The sequence below is a fragment of the Pseudorca crassidens genome, chromosome 5 (assembly GCF_039906515.1).
Source record: "Pseudorca crassidens isolate mPseCra1 chromosome 5, mPseCra1.hap1, whole genome shotgun sequence".
NCBI classification, from domain to species: Eukaryota; Metazoa; Chordata; class Mammalia; order Artiodactyla; family Delphinidae; genus Pseudorca; species Pseudorca crassidens.
The window spans coordinates 89786507-89809871 of NC_090300.1; the positions used below are offsets into that span (position 1 = coordinate 89786507).

Genomic DNA, 23365 nt, shown 5'->3' on the forward strand with positions numbered 1-23365 from the left:
TCTGTAAGAATTTTGGTCTTTCTTTCCTTCCTTCCTTCCTCCCTCCTTTTCTCCCTTCCTTTCTTCCCTTACTGATATGGATTCATGAATTTCTATTTTTCTCAATGGTTTATAATTCACTATTCTCCTTAATTGTTTTGGTTCTCAAATTGTCCCAGATATGGTCAGTGGGTTTTTGAAGTCAGTTTCTCAATTGCAAAGCTTCATAAAAGTCACAGAAGGGAGTTATGTTTTGAGTCAGAGGTAGGCCTGTATCACTGAGATAGTTGTATCACTGTGGTAGCCTTGAGGTTTTTCTCCAGATGAGACTAATCTTGCCCATTAATCTGAAAACTCTATACTGGCTTTGTTTTCTTTACATTCTCAAGAGGAGAGAGAACATTTGTTTGTTATACCTCCTGCCATTCCTTTGTAGTTGTTTTACAGAGACCACGACATTTACAGAGACCACGACAAGCTATGGAATTCTCAAGGTTCAGGCCTGCTCTGAGATACAAGGAAAGACTGGTGCTCTTTTCACTGGGGGCTCCAAACTCTTGGGAAGGGAAATTTCCAAATTACAGCATGATTATCTCCTTTTTTTCTCTCGAGGAACATTTTACTGTAAAATTGATGCTACAACAGTAAGAAAGCACCTGGTAATGTAGTGTCAAAGCATATTTATTACTGCTGCTACTTATTATACCTCAATATTTATTTTAGGCATTAATTGTACTTTTTGATGGAATGTTTAAAGCTGTTTCTAAATCTCCATGTTAGGTAGAACTCATTTCTTACATTCCATAGGATCTACATTAAGTATTTTCTGGTCTAAAAATTACCGAAGCTATCTTTCTGTTGAAGTTTCATTAACTATGAAAATAGCTAACACTATCAGCACTTACTCTGTGCAGGACATTGATGTAAACACTGCAGTTATACTGGTCTATGAGGTAAATTATTATCTCATTTTACAGATGGAGAAACTTAAGCACAGAAAGTTTAAGTAACTTGCCCAAGATCACACAGTTTGTGGCTAAGGTAGATTCGAATCCAGTTAATATGGCTCTAAAATCTAATGTGCTAATCACTAAGCAGAGACAGGTGAAGGGGGTTGACATTTCTTGAAACTCTTGACATACCTGATATAATGAACAAATGCAACAAACAGGCATCCCAAGTAGAAGGAGAAGAAGATGAGGAAACTGAGAAGAATGGATTTCACATAAACAGATCCTGAGGGAAGAGAAAGAGCTTTGGTCAGGATGTCCTCAAGAGAAGAGAGGACCATGTTTGGGACAGGACAGCTTCATGGGCCCATCTGCATCACACTCATTCTTAAATTCTAAGATAATTCCACTCAAAGCAGCAAAGCTATTGGAGGTCACCCAGACATCGTCCATAAATGGCTGCCTTTCACAGTGATGACTTCATCAGGGAAGCTGGGAAGGGACTTCCTGTATACAACTTCATAATTGACTTCCCTTTCTTTCTGCAAAGGATTTAGCAAAATGCTTTGATTCTCTCTTCTATCTCTAAGGTAAACATTAGTTTTCTTATGATGTTTCTCTGGAAGGATGACATTAGCATTGAATGACATGACTGCCTTCCTGACATAGGAATCTCTCCACTGAATCTCAGTAACAAGACTGACCTTTAGGGGCTTCCCTGGTGGCGCAGTGGTTGAGAGTCCGCCTGCCGATGCAGGGGACGCGGGTTCGTGCCCCGGTCCGGGAAGATCCCACATGCCGCGGAGCGGCTGGGCCCGTGAGCCATGGCCGCTGAGCCTGCGCGTCCGGAGCCTGTGCTCCACAACGGGAGAGGCCACAACAGTGAGAGGCCCGCGTGCCGCAAAAAAAAAAAAAAAAAAAGACTGACCTTTAATGGAAGGAACAATGGTCACTTTAAGGTTCTTTGCACGTTGTAGATTCCAGGTCTGGTTCTCCTTTTCTGGTAAAAAAGAACAAAGCACAATGGATCAGATACTAAGTTCCTGGTCTCTGATCTGAACAGTTGTTTAAAAACTGTCCAGAATTAACTCTGGTTGCTGAATTTTCTTTTAGCAAGAACTACGTGAAAACCTTCAAACTGTCTAATACTCTTTTCGGTTAAAACTTTCAACTTGGCCTTTGTTTGGGTGCATTTTGGTAGCACTAAGTGAGTCAAATGAGAATGCAGCCTCCTTTCTTGAATGAAGAAGGCTTGACCCTTCTTCTTTTTTTTTTTTTTTTTTTTTTGTGGTTCGCGGACCTCTCACTGTAGTGGCCTCTCCCGCTGCGGAGCACAGGCTCCGGACGCGCAGGCTCAGCAGCCATGGCCCATGGGCCCAGCCGCTCCACGGCATGTGGGATCTTCCTGGACTGGGGCATGAACCCGTGTCCCCTGCATCGGCAGGCGGACTCCCAACCACTGCGCCACCAGGGAAGCCCTTGACCCTTCTTCTGATATCATATGGCTCAATATGCCACAGACATCTGAAGAAAACAGCTGCAAAAATAGAGAGCTACTACATTTTTGGTTTGCATTTTTCTTTTTCTTTTTTTTTTAAACATCTTTATTGGAGTATAATTGCTTTACAATGTTGTGTTAGTTTCTGCTGTATAACAAAGTGAATCAGCTATACGTATACATATATCCCCATATCTCCTCCCTCTTGCGCCTCCCTTCTACTCTCCCTATCCCACCCCTCTAGGTGGTCACAAAGCACTGAGCTGATCTCCCTGTGCTATGGCGCTGCTTCCGACTAGCTATCTATTTTACATTTGGTAGTATATATATGTCAATTCTACTCTCTCACTTCGTCCCAGCTTACCCTTCCCCCTCCCCATGTCCTCAAGTCCATTCTCTATGTCTGTGTCTTTATTCCTGTCCTGCCCCTAGGTTCATCAGAACCATTGTTTTGGTTTTTTTAAGATTCCACGTATATGTGTTAGCATACGGTATTTGTTTTTCTCTTTCTGACTTACTTTGTATGGCAGACTCTACGTCCATCCACCTCACTACAAATAGCTCAATTTTGTTCCTTTTTATGGCTGAGTAATATTCCACTGTATATGTATGCTGCATCTTCTTTATCCATTCATCTGTTGAGGGACACTTAGGTTGCTTCCATGTCCTGGCTATTGTAAATAGTGCTGCAATGAACATTGTGGTACATGTCTCTTTTTGAATTATGGTTTTCTCAGGGTATATGCCCAGTAGTGGGATTGCTGGGTTGTATGGTAGTTCTATTTTTAGTTTTTTAAGGACAGTATGCATAGAACACTATGCATACTGTTCTGCATAGTGGCTGTATCAATTTACATTCCCACCTAATGAAATTTAAAAGTTTTTGCACAGCAAAGGAAACCATAAACAAGACAAAAAGACAACACTCAGAATGGGAGAAAATATTTGCAAATGAAGCAACTGACAAAGGATTAATCTCCAAAATATACAAGCAGCTCATGCAGCTCAATATCAAAAAAACAAACAACCCAATCCAAAATTGGGCAGAAGACCTAAAAAGACATTTCCCCAAAGAAGATATACAGATTGCCAACAAACACATGAAAGAATGCTCAACATCATTAATCATTAGAGAAATGCAAATCAAAACTACAGTGAGCTATCACCTCACATTGGTCAGAATGGCCATCATCAAAAAATCTACAAGCAATAAATGCTGGAGAGGGTATGGAGAAAGGGGAACACTCTTGCACTGTTGGTTTGCATTTTTCTAGGCAGTGAGAATTTGTTTTTTTCTTATATGGCCATCAAAGGACTTATAGTTTACCGAGAACATTGGATGTTGGCAAAACTCTAGAGCTATGTAATTAAGAGATTAAAGAATATATTAGAAGAAAATTCACCTAAATACTGAGGGAACGATGTTACACTCAACAGTAAACACTTTTCGTGTTGATCACATATGGCCTATAAGCTGCTGGGGGGGGTCTGTGTTTTCAATCAACAGCCTATTCCATTCCCGTGGTAGGCAGTGGGTAGTTGCCCATAACCACTTGTACTATGCCTAAGAGCTGACATAACCCCTGCCATTGGGATAAGTTGCCCTACTTTGCTCACTTACTGTCTTGAAAGGTACAATTTTGGCAATGGGAATTGAGAACTCTGAATTTTCCTTGGGGAAATGATGACTACCGATAAATATAAGTGGATCCATTACTGCTCGCTACAAAAATGATCTTTGAAAATGGACCTCGATCTGCTGTATAAGATCATTACTTCACAGTAGTAAATATTTGTTGAGTAAAGGGTCAACTGAGTGAACTGGGCCAACTGGGCCAACTGAGGGAGTACAAGACTTTGAAAAGATTCAGGCACTAAATGGCATTTTGTAGTATCAATAATATCTTGAGATTTATTATTTTCTTCCCTTTATTTTTTTCTCATGTATGTCTCAGACTGCCTTGCCAAGCCACTGCTGATGACCCTCACTTAGTGGGAACTAGCGATGGTTGGAAGGGGCCGGACGGGGCCAAAATGAGCTTTTGGCTTCCTTTCCATTCCATTCTGTTAGGTTTTTCTAAGTAGACAAATACTCCTCACTGTTCCTTACCCTGGATGAAGAAAGATCCTCCACAGGCATAATCTTCAGGCTTTATCACAAACACCACATAGAACTGCTCACCTGGAAAATCCTTCTTCTGCACAAGACATAAAGATAGGGAGAAGAAGGGAGAAAGTCCATATAATGGTGGGGGCAAAAAGAAAGAGGAAAGAGAAGAAAAGTAACGTTCACCTCTGCTCCCTAACTCCTTAGAACGGACTCTCACATTCCCATGATCTACTCCAGGTTATCCATAATAAAATAATTGTTATATCCAAGAAATTATGTAAATAGAGTGTTCTGATTTCAATCTGTCTGGTGCCCACTTGAGTGCTTAGAATTGTAGTAGACCCCGTATAAAATATATGTCAACAGTCTATGTTTAATAATTCATACTTGTATATTAAATTCTTGAATAAACTTTATTTTTTAGGGCAGTTTTAGCTTCACTATATTAAGTTTTTATTATTTTAAAATTTAATGATAAATGACTTTCCTAAAAGTCACACAGTCAGCAGTTAAATAAACAATTTAGGTTAGGGAAGCAAAGACTCAAGTCAGGAGACCTGAGTTACAGTCCTGGCTTTGACTTTCTCTAAGTGGGCTTCTCTGTGTCCCAGTTTCTTATCCATGAATGAAGCATGGTTGACAAGATAATCTTTAAGGTCCAGTATATTTATACAACTCTGATTTTTTTTATTATCCCCAAATTTCTGATATTATGTTTAACCCACTGAGAAAATGGCCCAGTACTGAATCATGGGTCCAAAAGAGAAGTAATAACTTATTGCCAAACATATTGAAAGTAGGGATATACTGATATGATTTGCACTTCATTAATTTAGTGTCCAGATGATGTAAAATCTGAGTTTCCTACTATGGTTATTTTTTTGTCTTTTTAAATTTGGGACCACATAATGCTGATGTGCTAAGGAAAAAAAAATACTAAAAATAAGAGCAGATATTTGAGATATCGAATCTGAGACATTAAAAATAAAAGCCTGACTAATAGAAGTTTTTTGGTCTGATAGCTAAATTATAATTAACCTCTTCTCATTCATGGCCTGCTATTCAATAAACAGTATCTCCTTACCTAGAGAACAGATCAAATTACAGGTACTCCAAGTAAGTACCACTCTAAAGCTAGGGACAGAATCTCTTTGAAAATATGCTGACATGATGTCTGTACATTTTTGCTATAAAATTACCATTGAAATAATAATTTAATTATCATACCAAAAGGGCAAACTTCTGCACAAATGTGGTTCATATTCCTTTGAACCTGTCCATTCTGTCCAGAGTTGAAGTTATGTTTTGGTTACAATATGTTTTTTTGCAATCGAAGGGTAGTTGATTTAAAATATTGTTTTAGTAGAATATATTTAGTTGTTTTAAATGGATCAGATAAACTTTACCCTAAACCAGCATCCCCCATTGGGTAGATTGGAATCTTTTGCCCTTACTTCTCTAAGCAATCTGTCAGACATGTCCCACTGCATCACAGGTTCCCAAGATTCCCCAAAGGGAACGGAGCACCTGGTAGAGCAGCACTGTCTACTATCACCAAGGCTTTGATTTCAGGTGTAGCAATCTGTGTTTTAAAATCAATCAGAAAGGAAAGAGATTCAAGGCACACAGTGAGCGGTAATCCCTTAGGTTTTTCTAAGTCCGGCAGGTAACCTGATTGGTCCAGTAGGTAATCTGATTATAAATTGTGCACTGTCATTGACAATAACAACCACAGAAGCGATGTCTCACCTGTAGTGTGATGGCAGCTTTCTTGGTCATGGACTGATAGACACCATTAAATTCTACATTGTGGTCGAGATCATACACTGGGCACTGTAACATGCATGAGGAATAAAAAAGGAAAGCATCACTAATGTCATAGTATACATACCACACGTGCCACCTGGATCACAGGGAGGGGGTCCCTACTGAGCCAGAAACCATGAAGAGCTTTCCCCCAGAACAGTCATGAAATAGTCCTCCTAAAACCTGGTGCCTTGTCCTCTGAAGTCAAGGTCACTTTAAATCAAAGAGAACTGAAAAGATCATCTTAAAGTGTATCACACCTTTCCCATTTTTTATTTAACACCTTATGAAACAGAAAGGGCCTAATGACACAATAAAAATTTTAAAAAATAGAGCAAACAGTTTTCTGTTTTTCTTGTGCAGCCCACAAGTTGGTCTTCCTTGTTCTCTGTCATAATCCTCCCTCCCTCCCTTCCTTCCTTTGTTTATTTTGGTGAGGAGTCAACTGCTCTCTATCTCCCCAGATCAATGTCTACAAACACAGACTGCCCACTTGTGTGCACACGATACTGTCTTTATTATTTAGCAGTTTTGTCAGGAATATGTAGTATGAGGATGACATGGCGGTCACCCTTCTCTCTCATTTATCCTGGGACAATATAATACTCCATATTGGAAGGTTGACAGGTTATGAAGACTCACCATGATATTCTGGACTGAGACAACAGAGCATGGATAAGCCATTTCAGACACAACTTTAATGATAACTGAGTCCACATCTTCAGGAAATTTGTATAGAAAATACTAAGAATAAAAAAAAGAAAGATAGGATTTGTTAATGTTAAGAAATGTTTACGGTCAAAAACTCAAGCTTTTTTCCCATGAATAAGGTGGTTTCCTCAAATATGAAGCACAAAGTTCAGATGTAAATCTCAGTAAGCCTCCAGTAATTCAGTCAGCCATTCATCTCTTGCATATTGAGCAAATGCTCTGTGCGGGGCTCAGGCACTAGGAACACAGCAGTGAACGAGAGAAAGGAGCCATTTCATACAATATTGCCATATCATTTTTTATGGTTTTTCCTTCTCAACTAAACTTTGCTACACTTCATTCTAATTTTGACTTAAGAAGATGCCCCCAACCCTTTGAATTAGAGATATGTGAAATGTGACAGGAGACAAGGTTTGCCTCTGTGGGGTCATTTTGAAATATGAAGCTCCTCCTTGAAAAGCAGATAAGCCTGTTCTTCAAGAATCTTAACCACATTCCCACAGGCAAGAATTAGCACTAGACCCACCCTTCCCCTAGACTTTCTTGCCAAAGAATCTATTTCCTGGCTGGAACACAGTGAGATGACATTTAGATTCAAAGACCAAGCCCTACATCTAGCCTCCTGAAATATGTTCACAATTTTGGGCAGAAGTATTTCTCCAATATCATCAGAATAAGGAAACATTTATAATAGACAAAAGTTACACTATTTACCTACTTAGATTATCAATCCACTGGAAAAATTTATTAACTCTAAGCCTTAAACATGTTGCTAATAATGAAGAAAGGGGACTTCTGCCCAGTAGTTATAAATATAGAAACTTGGTTGAGAAGCTTGACATGAAATATACGATTAAAATTTTGAGGAAAACAAACAAAGCGAACTCCTATCCTAGCGCTTTAGTAAATCTATCACTTGAAAGGAGAAGCAAAACCCGTTAAAACTTCATTTTGCATTCCCACATCCTCTTTATTAACCTTATTCTGAGAACCAGAGCAATAAAAATAGAACTTTTTCAACAATCCAAAGCCTTCTGATGGGGAAAAAAATCATCTCAAGATTAAAGAGTGTCATTAACGCTGCTGTTTGGAAGTCTGTTCATGCCTTGTAACAGATGGCAACACTCTCAAGAAGCCACTCCGTTTTTGTGCTTTTATTTTGGAGCTTGATTCAAATGCATATAATACAGGGCTCTTCCAAAGGTGAATACTCTGGAATTCCCAAGAGGCGTTCGTGGTTCTTAAGGGAACCGTACTTTGTAACTCAAAAGCATTATTATGGTTACTGTTAGCAGTAATGAGCATCACATATAAGCCTGTATATTCTAGGAGTTGGTTTTGTGCCAGCTGTAGACATCTACCGAAGCCTTATCTGTATACCAAGGTATCGCTAATCGTTTTTTACCTTTAAATTACCATAAACCCCAAATAAATAAACCCCTTGCCTTGAGAATCTACTTTTACCAGAAGGAAGCAAGTGACAAGGATCCAAAGCAATGCCTGGAATTTAGGCTAAAAATCACCATCTTGTGTCCTGATTATCTATCCAGTTTCTGTAACCTGCTTCTATCTACAGGAATAGAGGCAGACAGTGGTGATTCAGGTTGTCCGAGTATGTGCAATAGTTTGGGTGGACTTGCAGGAACAGAAAATTTTTCCTACAGTTGAAGGGGATATAAAATATAGGCCAAAATGGGAACAGTTACGAGTAAAGTAAGACCTTCAGAGATGTCAAAGAATTTCTGTTTTGTTTCATGAGTTTGTTTTAAGTATATTTTACTCTAGTTTGTGATTTATATTCAAATTATTTGGGCTTTAGTGTTTAATACTTTTTTAAAATAGAAAGAAGCTATAATATATAATCATCACTGATTTTCAGTCTACAAAGTACATCACGACATTCACACATTTTTATTATATTTATTTATAAATAAATATAATGATATTATATTTATAAATAAATTTATTTATAAATAAATGATATTTATAAATAAATAAATATGATATTTCTATCATATTTATTATAGCTTTCGACAGGACTATTAGACTGTACTCTTTCTGCAGTTGGGGTACAAGTTTTCCCCTCCCTTTCTATATAGATATCTCCCATTGCCCCTAGTAACTAGTGCTTTCAAATATTTCATGAATTAAGTGGCTAATACTCTGAGGGCAATGGATCGTGGGACTTGGTCCTCTTCTGTCACTGGGTGGCAGCATATATGCACTGTGGAGGCTTTCACTGATGGGAAATTTAACTCTTCAAGGTGTGCTGGAGTTGGCTTTTGCAGGTCTGGGGAGCTGATTGTGCACATCGATGCCAAACTCTGTGTTCAATGACGTCACGCTGGCAGCTTGAAATCCGCCAGAGTGGAGGTATTTACACTGCAGAAATGGGCAAATGCTACAAAACAGGGCTTTCACTCTAAGAACCAGTTGTTAAATATTCACCAGCTCACAAGTGGTTGTAACAGATTTACAACATTATCCATATAATATGTTAATCCCAGTTTTAGTACAGTATATCCAAGGCCATTTTTGACAAAGTTGCATTACAGCCTACAGAAGACTTATAATAAATATCAGGACATTAAATAAATCTGTTTTAAACTTGCTATTGCATAAACTTCACTCTTTCAGAAGCTATGAGAGGAGAAAGGAAGGTAGCTAGAAGTGTCACCAGAAAAGCAGCCCAAGTCAATCAAAGTTTTCATCTATTTAGTCTGTTTATGACTATGGCCTAATGGAGAGCACAGCACAAATATCTAATTCTTCTAATAATTTTTGTCAGCATTCCTGTTCTTTCTTAATGACAGGAGAAACTAATTAATTTTACCCATAACACTGTGGAAATTAAAATCTGTCTCATTTTTATTGTACTTTCAGATCAATTGATTATTTTTGTATTTGTTTAGTGGTGGTCTTCCTTTCTCTGTCTCCCCGCCCCCATCCTGATTATAAGGTCCGTGAAGGCAGAAGTTGCACCTGTCTCTTCTTCATCCTTCTATCCCTGGCACCTAGTATAATCTATCACTGTACTTGGTACATAGTAGGCCCACAATTTTATGAATGAAGGTTGAGCCAAGGAACATCTGCAAATACTTCATGCCTCCCATTTTACACCAATTCAAATGATAAGGTTAAAGGTGTGTCTAAAATCCCAGTTACGTGAACAACATTCCAAAAGTACAAATATAACTCATGTTGTGAAAGATCAAGGGCAACATCACATGCTAACTCTACCTGTTACCATGGTTTCTTTGGGTAACACCAACAGGAAGAATCATGATAACCTTGAAGCCCTTCACTTACCTGGGGTTGAGAGGGACTGGCAGTAAAGTGAAAGGCAACATTTGTCCTGAGAAATATAAGGGGGAGAGGGGAAAGTGGGAAAAGTGAAAGAAAAGCATAAGTTAGCAAACAAAAAATTGTTTATTAAAAAAAAATCTTAAACTAGATGCAAGGAAAGCCCTACTCTTTGAGAAAGGAGTTCTGGGCCCATAAAAGTGACAAAGTGTGCTGCATGGGAACTTGGTGTTTTCAACTCTCAAGAATGATCAAATTGGGGAACTGATCAATTTTATGTCTTTGTAAACCCATGAAGTCATACCTATACAAGTAAGTACTTTGTTGACTTTTATAGACACATTTGTCTTTGGATTCTCTTAAGATTTTACAATCAAGTACAGGGTTTAGGTGTGAGAAGTGGTCTGAAAGAGAGAGGAAAAGAAGGTTTGAGGTTCATTTGCATAATTCAGATAGCACTTCAAAATTTCGATGTATCCATGGCAAAAGATCACTTTTTAAAAAATGTGGTGGATAGATAATCACCATGGGAGGGTCTCTAGAGATAGGAGCATACTCTTCCTGCCCCCAAGCACCCCCAGTTGTCTACATTTCCCTCCAAGGTTGTGTCCTCTTTGGGTTAGGCATTGCGTTCTAAGACCCTTCTTAAAATGCACATACCACCAAAAAAATATAATGAAGTTATTTTCTCTCCAATTATTAATTTGCTGTGAATTATTTTATTAGATATTTTATTAGATATTTTCATTCTTCTGTGAAAGACAGAAATGATCCAGCACTGAGGAAAGGACAGTGTGAGGAGCATGCGGGAACCATACATCTGTAGCGTAGAGTGCTGTTGGAAGGAACATACGTGAACAGTTCAAGAGACTGGAAAACAAAGAGAAATTTGCTCTTCTCTGTAGTCATGTAAGGGCTGTTTGGGGCTTTTGTTCTTTCTGGTTCTTGCCTCATTTTTAGTTGTGAAGATCACACTCACACATGCCCACTGCACTCTCCACGCCTGCGTCTGGGGAGTGTCATGATCCCAACTGTCCAGTGTGACCTGCACTTCTGGGAACCTGAACCTGAGCTTCTTCTGGGGTCCTTCCCCAGCTTTATCCCCCAATGCTAAGGAGTCTTTCTCTCCACTCCTAATTTTCCTTTTATAAAAATTAAATAGTTTAAAATTTTTATTAAAGATTCCTTTAGAAAGGGCATGTCAGGACATTTAAGCATGAAGTTTATAATTGGAGGTGTTGTTTAGAAGTCATAAAATTTGAGCACTATTTCTAAAGGTAATGACAAACAATTCAGGCTGTAAGCAGACGGGGCTTAGAGTTTAGCAATGGATGTAATTTGTATATATTCACTCTCAATAGAAATCATCATCAGAGTCAAGGATTGGTTCTGCTGACATATGGTTAGTAACTCGTGATCTTAAGTCACCTAAAGAAGCCAAAGTCAGTGTCAAATCCAGTTGTGTGTGTTCTCCTGAGATTCCACAGCCAGAGTCAGGACCCGCGGTGCTGTGTGTGGCTCTCAGCGTGTGGGGAGTGTCATCTGCTATTACCAGGGCAACACGGGGCCCTCAATTCTGTTTGTTGCCAGGTCAGGGGAACAAAGAGGACAGTGATTTTCTTGGCTGGCAACAGACAGTGTAAGATTTCCAGGAGAAAACAGTTTTCTTTGGCCAGCAATTTGTTTTTAAATTCTCCCCTGTCATTTGAATTGCAGTTATAACATTGAATGTGTGGACATTGATAGGAATTTTCTGTTTTTATTTTTTTCTTGTTCTTTATATTTGCTTTACTAGTACAACACATACAAACTTTGAAAACACTTTATTTTCTTTAAGACTATCACATTTAAGTCTTCTCTTTCTCATGGAGTCAACAGTGTGTGCAAAATAAACATGGTGCCTGTTGCAGATGAAAGGTTCTGTTTCCTTCCCCATGGGCCTCAGTGGAGGTGGGGAAGGTTTATTTTATCAGGTGTCATTAAGCAACAGAACAAATCTAACTGAGACACATGTACACCTTTAGTTTTAGAGAAGGAAGTACACAATTTTTGACTTATTTGAAAAAATTAAACACAGGAAACAAAAGTTTATTCAATAAATAAGAAAACCCAAAAGCTAATTTTGTTTCCTCATTTTGGCTAGTTTGAGGGAGAGGGAAAGAGAAAAGGAACAGAGGAGTCAAGAGAGATGGGTGTGCAGGGAAGGGAGACAGGAGAAGAGGGAGAAAAGGGCCCATGGGGAAGGGAGAGAGAAGGGGGAGAAGTATCTACAGGAGAGTAATAAAACAGAAGGAAAAGGAAGGGGGGATGGGAAGAAAGGGTAAGCGGAAAGACAGGCAGAGATAAAAACTAAGTCGTTTTTGAGGTGAGTACAGAGAGGACTGTGAGATTCAGGGCATCACATATATCTTCTGACAGCAAAAAGCCCCTAGCACAGAGCACAGCGAGCGTTGAAAACCCTCACTTTGTCGAAGGAAATCACACTGGTTATTCACTTGGACTATGGACTTCAGAGTATCATTTCCTGTTATCTCCTTACTACCATCTGTCATGAACCGCCTTTGCTAATCCCAAATCTTTCCCCAACCCTCCATCATCTGTAACCCTCCACCTCAAGGCTCTGGCTGAAGTATAAACTCTCCACACGTGTGCTAAATCCTGTCTTTTCTTCCCTCCTCTGGGACGTTGCTTCTACCAAAATCCAACTCTCCTATAAATTTTATCTGCCTTTCTACTCCTTAGTTTATAAATATACTCTAGTCTCAACCATTTTCAAAATAAATAACAAACAAAAGCACCCCCCAGAATTGCCCTCTTTTCCCCAAATTTCTCTCCTTTGATGTCATTCTATATCCTTCTCCTTCACAACCAGCCTCTTCAAAGAGTGCTCTGCTCCAATCCCTCATTCATGCTTCCCTCTCCCCACTGCTGTCAGGATTCTTTTTCCACCATCTCCCTGAGGTTGCAGTCACCTCCTTGTAGTTAAATCCAGTGACTTAGTTCTTAATTTTCTTTACCTGTCTGTGACAGTTGACACTGACAGCCACTTCCTCTGTCTTAGATCCTCCTCCCTTGGGCTCTGTGACCCCTGCTTTCCTGGGTTTTCTTCCACACATCTGACTATGCCAAGTCAGCTTTTTCTGAGAGCTCCTATCTCTCAGACGATCCCTTATATGAGAATGTGACCCACAGTCTCGTTCTTGATCTCCTCGTTTTCCTTAGCCACATACATCTTCATTCATATATGTATAATTATATATAATTGCCATAAAATCCATATATATAAATATTCAGTTGCCACAAAAACCACAACAATGGTAGTGAATCACAAGTTTCCATGTCCAGCCCAGGGCTATCTCCTGGGCTCCAGTCACAGAAAAGGGTTTCTCTGCTGGGCTTCTGCACTTCGCTGGCCCTCAAGCATCTCAAACTCCATATGATCAAAAGGGAATGTACTCCCGTTTCCCTGACCCTGACCTGCCACGTCTGTCGATAAGCCTCACCTGACTTGTGACATCCTTGTTGGAGTTGTCTTGGATTCCCTTTTTATCCCTTCCACAGCTGACTGCTCACCAAGTCTTACTGATTCTATCAGTGTAAATGTAACCTGGATGCACCTGCTCCCACCTGAAGCACTGTCTTTGCTCAGTATAGCATCCAATGAGAAAAAAAAACAAAACTGAAAAACAATGTAAATCACTGTACTCTACCCTAAAATACCAAAGGGCCATTACATAGGATGACATATAGCAAAATGGTCTAAAAGCCTCTTTACTCATCCATTTCCTCAAAAATCTATTACTTTTCACAGCACAGTAGCTGAGCTATCGCACTCAAAACGCTCTCTCAAAACAAAGACTCAAGATCCCTACTTAGAAGGCTAGAGGAGGGTTGAAGCCTTCAAGTGCTCACGTAAGACTATATTTTTGATTCTGCCACATGTAGTTTTTGAATTTGTGAATTATCCCCATGTGTATTACTTGACTCTTTTTCTCCCTTACAACTTTGTTGCTATCATGATATGTTCAGATCCTAATAATTTTTTGATTCTTCTCTGTTCAAACTTTTGATTTGTCTGTGTGCCTCTGCCCTCTCCTCTCCAGTTCATCTTCTACACGGCTACTAAAGTCATCTCAAAAATCAGACCTGTTGATGATATTCTGTTGCTTAAAATCTTTTAGTGGCTTCCATAACCTTAAAGATGAAGTCTAAACTGCCTGGTGCAGCAAAAATATCTCAAAGATCAAGGATTGGGTACTGCCTGTTTCTCCCCTTACCTCCTGGAACTCCACCTCAGGCACCATAGGGACCAGCCTTCCTGAAGCTTCTACTCAGTGGCCTCTCTGTTGCTCAGCCCTCTCTCCTGAGCATCGTGCTGTATAAGTTCAACACTCTGCCAGGCACTGCACTTCAAGTTCAACATGTCCCAAAGTGAACTTATCTTTTCCTTCCCTCCTCAAAATTCTCATTTTCTCTTAGGGGCACCACCATCTACAAGTTAGATGGTCATCCTAGACTCTCCCACTTCCCTTACCCTGAATATCCAATCAAGTTTTGTCAACTTCACCTCTAAATGCTTCAGTTCATTTCATTATTTATCTTGACCACGGCATCAGCCTTCTAATTTCTCTGCACCCAGTCGAGTCCCCCTCAAATCCATTATCCATACAAATATCACAACATAGACAACTGTCTAAATTTCTTTCTTTTTCTTTTTAAACTATCTGTCATGCATTTTCCATTCTTGGGGATATCTTTTTTTTTTTTGGCCGAGCCACATGGCTTGTGAGATCGAACCCAGGCCCACGGCAGTGAAAGCATGGAGTCCTAATCACTGGACCATCAGAGAATTCCCAACAGCTCTTCCAGGCTCCTCCCACCCCAGGAGCAGGTGCCTGCCTGTTCCTGCAGCCTCCTGCTGTTCCCTATCTGCAACTTCACACTCTGCAGCACTGAGCGCCAGGGCAATGGGGTCTGGGAAAAGGAGTAGGGGCAAAACTGGTGTATGTGCATGTGTGGAGGCAGGTGGGGGAGAGTTAAGACAGCACGGAGTAATGCTTTAAGGCAGAAGTTAATTTTTTAAGCTGGATTTAAATAAATAAATGCTTCATGGAATTGAGAAATATATTTAGGGCAACAAAAATTAGGAGGACGGTGTTAAACAGAAAGTAGAAATAGCATGGTATAGTGGGAACAGCTCAGAACTGCAAGTCAGAAGTCAAATCTAATTTTGATTTTCTCCTTTCCTGGCTGTGTGAGTTTGGACAAATCACTTAACCTCTCTGGGCATCAGTTTGCTCATCTGTAAAAATGAAATGAGTGGATTCAATTCCCAAAGTTCCTTCTATTCTTAAAATTTATGATTCTAGAAAAAAATAACGCTTGTAGTCTGCCACTGAAAAACATACAACAGAAACTGCAATGTTGGGAAATTTGAGTTCTTCAGTGTTTCTCTCAATACCTGAGTTCAGATCTCCCCACAGTCCTCAGCTCTTGCCTGTTACCATCATCCTCTGGATTTCTGAGTTTCCAGCAAGGCTGGTGTGGGACAATCCAGAGCCAGGGAGGAAGAGACACATATATATTAGTTACCATCTCTTCTCGGGCTTATCTTATTCGCATAAAACCCCTGGTAACTGTGTGCATTTTGAAATGCTCTGCATGTCTGGTTGCTGAGGTCAGGTCACATTGTGAGAGGCGGAAACAGAAAACAATATGAGGGAATAGACTTGCGGTTTCACCACATGCGTATCATTCAATAACCCTCTCACAGAGTTGTGACCTTATGGCTTCAGTTTCACAGAATTCAATTTTCCAAAGGGTCTAATTAGCCTCACAGATACCAGCCCTAGAATTCAAGTACACTACTACCAGGTGACAGCGACAGGTCAGAGACCAGTTAGTAAATGCAGGGCTTCTCCAAAGTTCAAAATGCACCCTGTTCGGGTAAAGTGCTGCCACCTCCTTCAAATTATGAGTACGAATTCCCATACTGTTTAATATCACAGATTAATTTAGTTATTAACACAATTAAATACAAGCACCGCATTTAGAAATTGCTTAAAGGTAGCTGTTCTCAACTCTGCTGCACATTAGAATCACTTGGAGAACCTTAAAAATGTATATACTATAACGCTCAAACCTCCCTCCTAGAGACTCATATAATTGATCTTTTTCTGCCTTTTTTGGGGGGCTGGTTCTTTGCTCTTGAAATTATCACATCACTTTTTTCTACACCAAAATTAATGGAGGGACTTGGAAAAAAAATGCTGTAACTACTTCACCATCCTTCTGACCATTCATTAATCTATCTGTCCATCTGTATCTATGGGTATCCGCTGTCAAGGGGTGTAGAGAGGACCAAGATAGATATTTGGTTCATATCAGCAACTCCACTGGCTACGGACTTCAGAATAAACTGCTTTAGAAAATTTAAGGAGAGTTTATAATAGGGCAGAACATTCTGATCAGAAAAATAAACTGCCCAAAAGTAGTATATATTTTAAAATATTCTTATTTTTTAAAAATGAATCTTTTTATTGAAGTGTAACAAACATATAGATAACAAGACATAAGTATATATCTGAAAGAATTCTCACGAAGTAAACATAGCCGTGTACTTCTTCTTTCCTCCCTGACGGTACCACTGTCCTAACTTCTAACATTACAGAATAGTTTCGCCTGTTTTTAAACTTTATATAAATGGAATCAAACAGTGTGTATTCCTTTTGTCTGGCTTCTATTGCTCAACATTTTGTTTGTGAGATTTATTCACGTTGTTAGGTACAAAAATAGTTTGTTTTTATTGTTGTGTGATATTCCTCGAATGAATAGCACAATTATGTATCTAGGAGTTGGGTATATGACTAGGAGTGGAACTGTGTTGTCAGTCCTTTCAAAGTACAGCAGTTTGGTAGGTGCAGTGGAATCTCATTATGGTTTTAATTTGCATTTCTGACAGCTGATGAGGTTATGTTTTTGGACCATTTGTATAGTTTCTTTGGTGAAGTGTCTGTTTAAGTCTCTTGCCTATTTTTTTTCCAGTGGGCTTGCCTGTCTTTTTTATTTTTTAGAAGACAATTATAAAAATAATACTGGTCATTTTAAATAGTTGACCTGTGGCTTGGTTGATTTTGTCCATTGTTAATTGGTTCTCTATTTCATTGTTTTGGGCTCTTATTTTAGTACTTACTTCCACTTTCTTTGAATTTTATTTTCAGTTCTTTTACTTTTTTTTTTTTCAAGCATTTAATTCAAGAATTTATTTTAATGATCATAACAAACCTATAGAAATCAAGAGAATGACGATGATGTTTTAAAATACACAGAATTTGGACTTCCCTGGTGGCACAGTGGTAAAGAATCCGCCTGCCAATGCAGGGGACATGGGTCTGATCCCTGGTCAGGGAAGATCCCACATGCCGCAGAGCAACTAAGCCCGTGCTCCACAACTACTCAGCCTGCATGCTGCAACTACTGCATGCAGCTCAACAAAGAGTAGCCCCTGCTCACCGCAACTAGAGAAAGCCCACATGCAGCAACAAAGACCCAATGCAACCAAAAATCATTGTATAGCAATTATACTCCAATAAAGATGCAAAAAAAAAAAAGTACATTCAGGAGTTAAATTGATTGGATTCAACTCCACAAAAAAATAAATAAAATAAAATACATAGAATTTCAACAAAGAAGCAGTTTACACAAGCTTCAGTTCTTTTTCTAACTTCTTAAAATGGGTACTTAACACACTGACTTTCAGCCATTCGTCTTTTCTGACATATACATTTGAAGCTTTACATTTTCCTGTAAGCAGTGCTTTCGTTGCATCCCAGAAGTTTGGATATGTATATTTTCAAAAGCTTAGGCATTCTATCATTTTGAGATGCAGTTTTCAAAATACGTTAATTAGCTCAAGTTTGTTAATCATGTTGACCTGCTCCTTTATAGCAGGTGTTGGCAAACTTTTTCTAAAAGGGCCAGATAGTAAGTATTTTAGGCTTGCAGGCCATAATTTCTCTGTCCCAACTACTCACCTATGCCATTGTAGTATGAAAGCAGCCAGAGACAATATCTAAATGAATGGGTAGGGCTATGTTCCAATAACACTTTATTTACAAAAACCATTGGCTAGTCTGTGGGCCGTGGTTTGCCAGTATTTGTTCTAAGTACTACATACCGCTATCCTTCACTTTTTGAAAATTCGCTTTATGCCAATTTGCTACCTTGGTATCTGTTTTCACTAACTGAAAGAAATCTGAAGATTTTTGCTTTTATGAAAAAAGATGAAAAGCGAAAACAGTGTTCAGCATTTGTTTTGCAGTGTGCACCCTGAGCGGTGAGAGTGGCACTGCCACCGCCTTCCCTGGAACTACACTCAGCATCTCAGCATCAAGCCACCATAGCTGTGAATTGTGTCTGGGAATCTCTGTGCTTTATCTCAATTTATTCTGTGCATGTGTTAGCAAGATGTGTCCTAAGGTAATTGCTTCTTTGCTTAATATCATTTGGCTTATAAAAGGTTTCACAGGAACACTCTACTTTCACATAGTGGGGGAACCCTGTACATACATTTTAAATTTTTGGTTTGTTATTTTATTAGCTATAGAGAAGGCTACCACAAAGATTGTGAATTTGTACACTTCTTCTTCCCATTCTGCAATTTTTGCTTTGTATATTTTGAAGTGATATTACTAGGTACACAGAAATTTAGAATTTAAATTTGTCTTCCTGGTAAATGATTATTTTAGAAATATGGAATGTCTCTCTATATCTAATAATGTTCCTTGCATTAAGGAATAGCTTGTATAATGTGATATAATACATCAGCTTTCTTTTGTTTAGTATCAGTATGGTATTTCTTTTACTATGCTTTTATTCGCGTTTATACATTCTTTTTAAAGATTGTACTCTTTTAAGCAACATATAGTTTTCTTTTTTTCTAAATCCCATTTGATATTCTTAGTCTTTTTTTTTTTTTTTTTTTTTTTTTTGTACGTGGGCCTCTCACTGTTGTGGAGCACAGGCTCCGGACGTGCAGGCTTAGCGGCCATGGCTCATGGGCCCAGCCGCTCTGCGGCATGTAGGATCTTCCCGGACCAGGGCACGAACCCGTGTCCCCTGCATCGGCTGGCGGACTCTCGACCACTGCACCACCAGGGAAGCCCTGATATTCTTAGTCTTTTACTTGGCATATTTGAGTCTATTTATATGTCATTTATTTTCATTGGGTAAATATAAACATTGATTCCCCTTCTGAGATCTTCTGTCTCTGTCCCAAAGTTCTAGTGAGAGGTCAAAGTCTCATGTATCGTTTCTGTTCCTGAGATCTCCTCATTTTTGCCCCAGAGAATCTATTTATTTCACTGAAGCAGAGTCTGAACCTTGCACCCACCTGGGTGCCAGCCCCCACTCTGAGCAGTGCTCAGACTCATAGGCTCCAAGATTCTTGCCCAGAAGAAGCCAGAGCCACAGAAGGGTGGGTGATACTGGGGACAGCAGCCAAAAGCTTGCCAGTGTTTTCTTATTGATTTGTAGGGGTTCTTTATATATTCTGCACATGAGCCCTTTGTTAGTTAGTGTTGGAAACATATTCTCTAGTCTATGGCTTGTCTTTTTGTTCTCTTAATGATAACTTTTGATGAGTACAAAGTAAAATTTTAATATGAGCAATTTAATGACATATTTTTTTAAATTTTATTTGAAACACTGAGAGGGGAGGGAATGGTTTGAACCCTTGAGAAGCCTTGAACTTAGAGTAGGATAGGGCAGGAAACTCCCTGAAGTTTCTGGCCTTATTAAGGAATAATCTTAGCCTTTCTGTTTACATTTTCACACAGATTTATGCAATATTTTATGTGACTAACCTCTGGGAAAGAATAGATCCCTTAGAGACAATGCCCTCTACTGAATTTATTATACTCCATGTCTAATATAAACAATTCGAGATGCTGTATCCCGACTGATTTGGTTTCAAAGGATGGTAGAGCAAGGAGAAGGAGGAAACAGTCATACGTTTCGCACAAAGCCACATAACATATTATTTTCAACCTGTATACATTCCCAACCAGAAGGAGAAAACTGGAATAGTAATAAGGGTAAGAAAAATAGCTTAAGATCTTCCTTAAAACAAAACCAAAACTTCCTTCAGGAGAGTGGCACTGGTGAGTGACACAGAAGTACCCATCACTAGTGCTTGGATGTCACACTTGCTTGGACGACAGACAGGAGGGGGCCCTCACAGATGCCCAGGAACAGATACACCTATCAGGTGCACCGCCCTCTGCTCTGCTCCAGTCCCCTACTGCTTCCCCCTTACACAGACTAAGGCCCTGCTGCACAGCTGTGCACAGGAGAGTTCAGAAGTTGCTAAGACAATATGCCAAGTGGATGATTTCCTTCTGGGGTGCTGATCTGGGAGGAAGGAAGCTGGACCGTGCACAGACAAGCTCAGGAAGAGCAGACAAGCGAACAGAGAAAGGCCACAAGGAGTCCCGCTTACTGCAGCTGAAAGTGCTTGATCTTGGTAACCAGCAGTCTGTACTGGGCACCCAGGGGTGCCATGGATGCGACATCTACAAATATCAGTTGCTCCAGAGGCCCTGTTTCATTGGTTGCTTCTGAGGGACATAAGGTGCGGCTCACTTCCTGGTAGTTGTAGCTCCTCTGGTATCTGCAGCAGCCAGTGGAGAGAAAAGCCAGCGAGGAGAAAGACACTCAATGAACAAGCAGGGAAAAGAACATCTTATTTCACTTCTCCCTGAACTTCTTTCCAAGTCCTTATATTTAAAATTTCATACTGGACCTACTGATAGTAATTTTAGAGCTACCGTGTTTGGCACACATTGTGTGACGTTATAACACAGACATGAGGACTGTTGAGTGCTGAGCAGTTCACTTAGGTGTCTTCATTACCAAATCCTCCTCCTAATTCAGTCAGGAAAGTTATCAGATTTTGAAGGGAAAACTGTTCTGATAAAACAACCAGTTGATTCCATTTTTCCAATCTTCAAGCTTTTGCAAAATGAACATAAAGAAAGCCCCAGAGTCCAAGTCAGGGCGTTAGAGTCAGTATTTCAATCCTCACGTGTGTTAACCTCCAAAAGTGATTTAACACTGTACTGTGTGCCCATGTCTGCATGCTTTCTGGTTTGTTCTTGTTACTGCTCTAGCACCTTATACAGCAAAAATATAGATTCCACGAGGCGGGGATTTTGCTGTTGTCTTCCACCACTGTATCCCCAGCACCTATCATTTAGTAGTGCTCAATAAATATTATGGGATAAAGAAAGTACACTTGGTGAACATTATGAAGAATGGGGAGAGGTGTCACTCATTGAAGTTGATGGTGGGACCTAGCCCTGACCTTGGTGGGTGACCCACTAACCAACCAAGAGTAACAGAACATTCTGGGTAGAACTAAAATGTTAAACGTTCTTCTGGGTGCTATAAATCTAGACCGAGTGCTTATCAGAACCTCAAAGAGGAGAGAAACTGAACAGAGCTGAACGGTCAATGCAGGCACCACGACGACTGTTTGCACTTAGCATGCATAATACGTCAACATTCTGCACGTCTGATTTCTCCTTTCGCTAGGGAAAAGGGCAATTAAGGTCTAGCACATTGAAAGAAAACAAATGTAATGAAGCTGTCGGGGAAAGATCCACTTACAGTCCTTGGAAGAGCAGAGGAACCTGCCAGGACAGCACCTCTTTCTGCTGGCGAACCACGACCAGGACCGGGTAGTCGAGGTTCTCGGAGGAGCTGTTCACGTACACCCGCACGGCGTTCACCTGCGAGCCAGGGCAGAGAGGGAGGAAATGCAAATCACACACGCACACACACGCACAGACACGTTACATCGTAGCTGCCATCTGAAGCTCTGAAAAACTTTAATTCATACGTTTGCTGCTGACCATAGATACTCCAAATATCCCAGCTGTCTTCTCCTCATTCATATTGTAACCATACTCAGTTTCAACACTGATTGCACAATGAAATCACGAGGGGAGATTAAAAAAAAAACTGATGCCTGGGTCCAACCCTCAGAATTTTGATTTAAGTTGTCTTGGGTGAAGCCAAATTATGGAGGCTTCAAATGGCAGGCTGAGGAGTTTGAATTGGGCAGTCAGCACAAGATTAGGAGAATAAGCCCAAACAGAAAAAGAAAGAGGCTGATGTGCTTCTCTTCTTGTCTGAATATAAATGCTAAATATACAAATATCTTAAAAAAAAAAAAAACCTACAAGTGCCTCAGTTGCCAACAAACTTTAATTTTGGTTTGGAAAATCATTCTGTGCTTCAGACCAAAATTTTATTGCCACATTGTGTTAAAGTCTAGCAGATGGCCCGACGCTCTCCCAGCAACAAATACTACAGGGGCTGAAGAGTCTTCTCTTTGCCCTGCTCCAAGGCACAGATCAATCCCCAACACTAAATGCTTTTTGATATCAGCAGATCCGTGGCTTCTTTTGAATACATGTGTCACCCCAAGGATTGAACACTATCATGGCTGTTTAAAAGACAGGAAATTGAATTGTGCCCCTGGATCTAGATGGTTTTGGTGTTTCCCTTCAGTTTTTTTTTTATATATATATAATACTGTAGGCAATAGAAAAAAGACAAAGTAAGAAAAAGTTGGTCTTTCGTATGAGATTTTTTTCCCCCTAATGAATTTAAGCCCTAGTGTTCTCTTGAAAACACCTTATTAGGGGAAAGAATTGAAGCAAGAAAGGCTTGCAGTGAAACCCTGAAGATCTATGACATGTTCAAAATGGAAACTGAGAGGCAGCAGAATAGCATGGGAATCATAGATCATTACTATTTGGATATCTTATATCATTCTTGATTAAGACACTTAGTTTTTTAATGTTAAAACCGTCCAAGAGTAATTTATAATTAGATAGGAAGTGCTTGCTCACAAAGGGAGCGTTTTCTTGTGCCTGTGCTCTACATGTTTCCATGGAAATTATGCTGCAGCTGATCATTGACAACACCCTGTCTCTAGTGCAG

The 23365-nt window shown here is 39.7% G+C and overlaps 1 protein-coding gene across 9 annotated transcripts in view; it reads right to left on the bottom strand.

Moving 5' to 3' along the window:
* The window catches only part of SIDT1 (SID1 transmembrane family member 1), an 88611-nt gene that overhangs the window by 41196 nt on the left and 24050 nt on the right, over positions 1 to 23365 (bottom strand). For all 9 annotated transcript variants that reach the window (XR_010943737.1, XR_010943735.1, XR_010943734.1 and 6 more), the window contains exons 2-9: positions 22025 to 22146; positions 20856 to 21026; positions 10364 to 10409; positions 6986 to 7087; positions 6287 to 6370; positions 4538 to 4625; positions 1858 to 1929; positions 1122 to 1215 (exon numbers count right to left, since the gene is read on the bottom strand). Coding sequence is in view for 5 of the 9 variants with exons in the window: in XM_067738884.1 (XP_067594985.1) it covers positions 1122 to 1215; positions 1858 to 1929; positions 4538 to 4625; positions 6287 to 6370; positions 6986 to 7087; positions 10364 to 10409; positions 20856 to 21026; positions 22025 to 22146 (779 nt within the window). In the remaining 4 variants the exon portion in view is untranslated. The remainder of the gene's footprint in view (positions 1 to 1121; positions 1216 to 1857; positions 1930 to 4537; positions 4626 to 6286; positions 6371 to 6985; positions 7088 to 10363; positions 10410 to 20855; positions 21027 to 22024; positions 22147 to 23365) is intronic.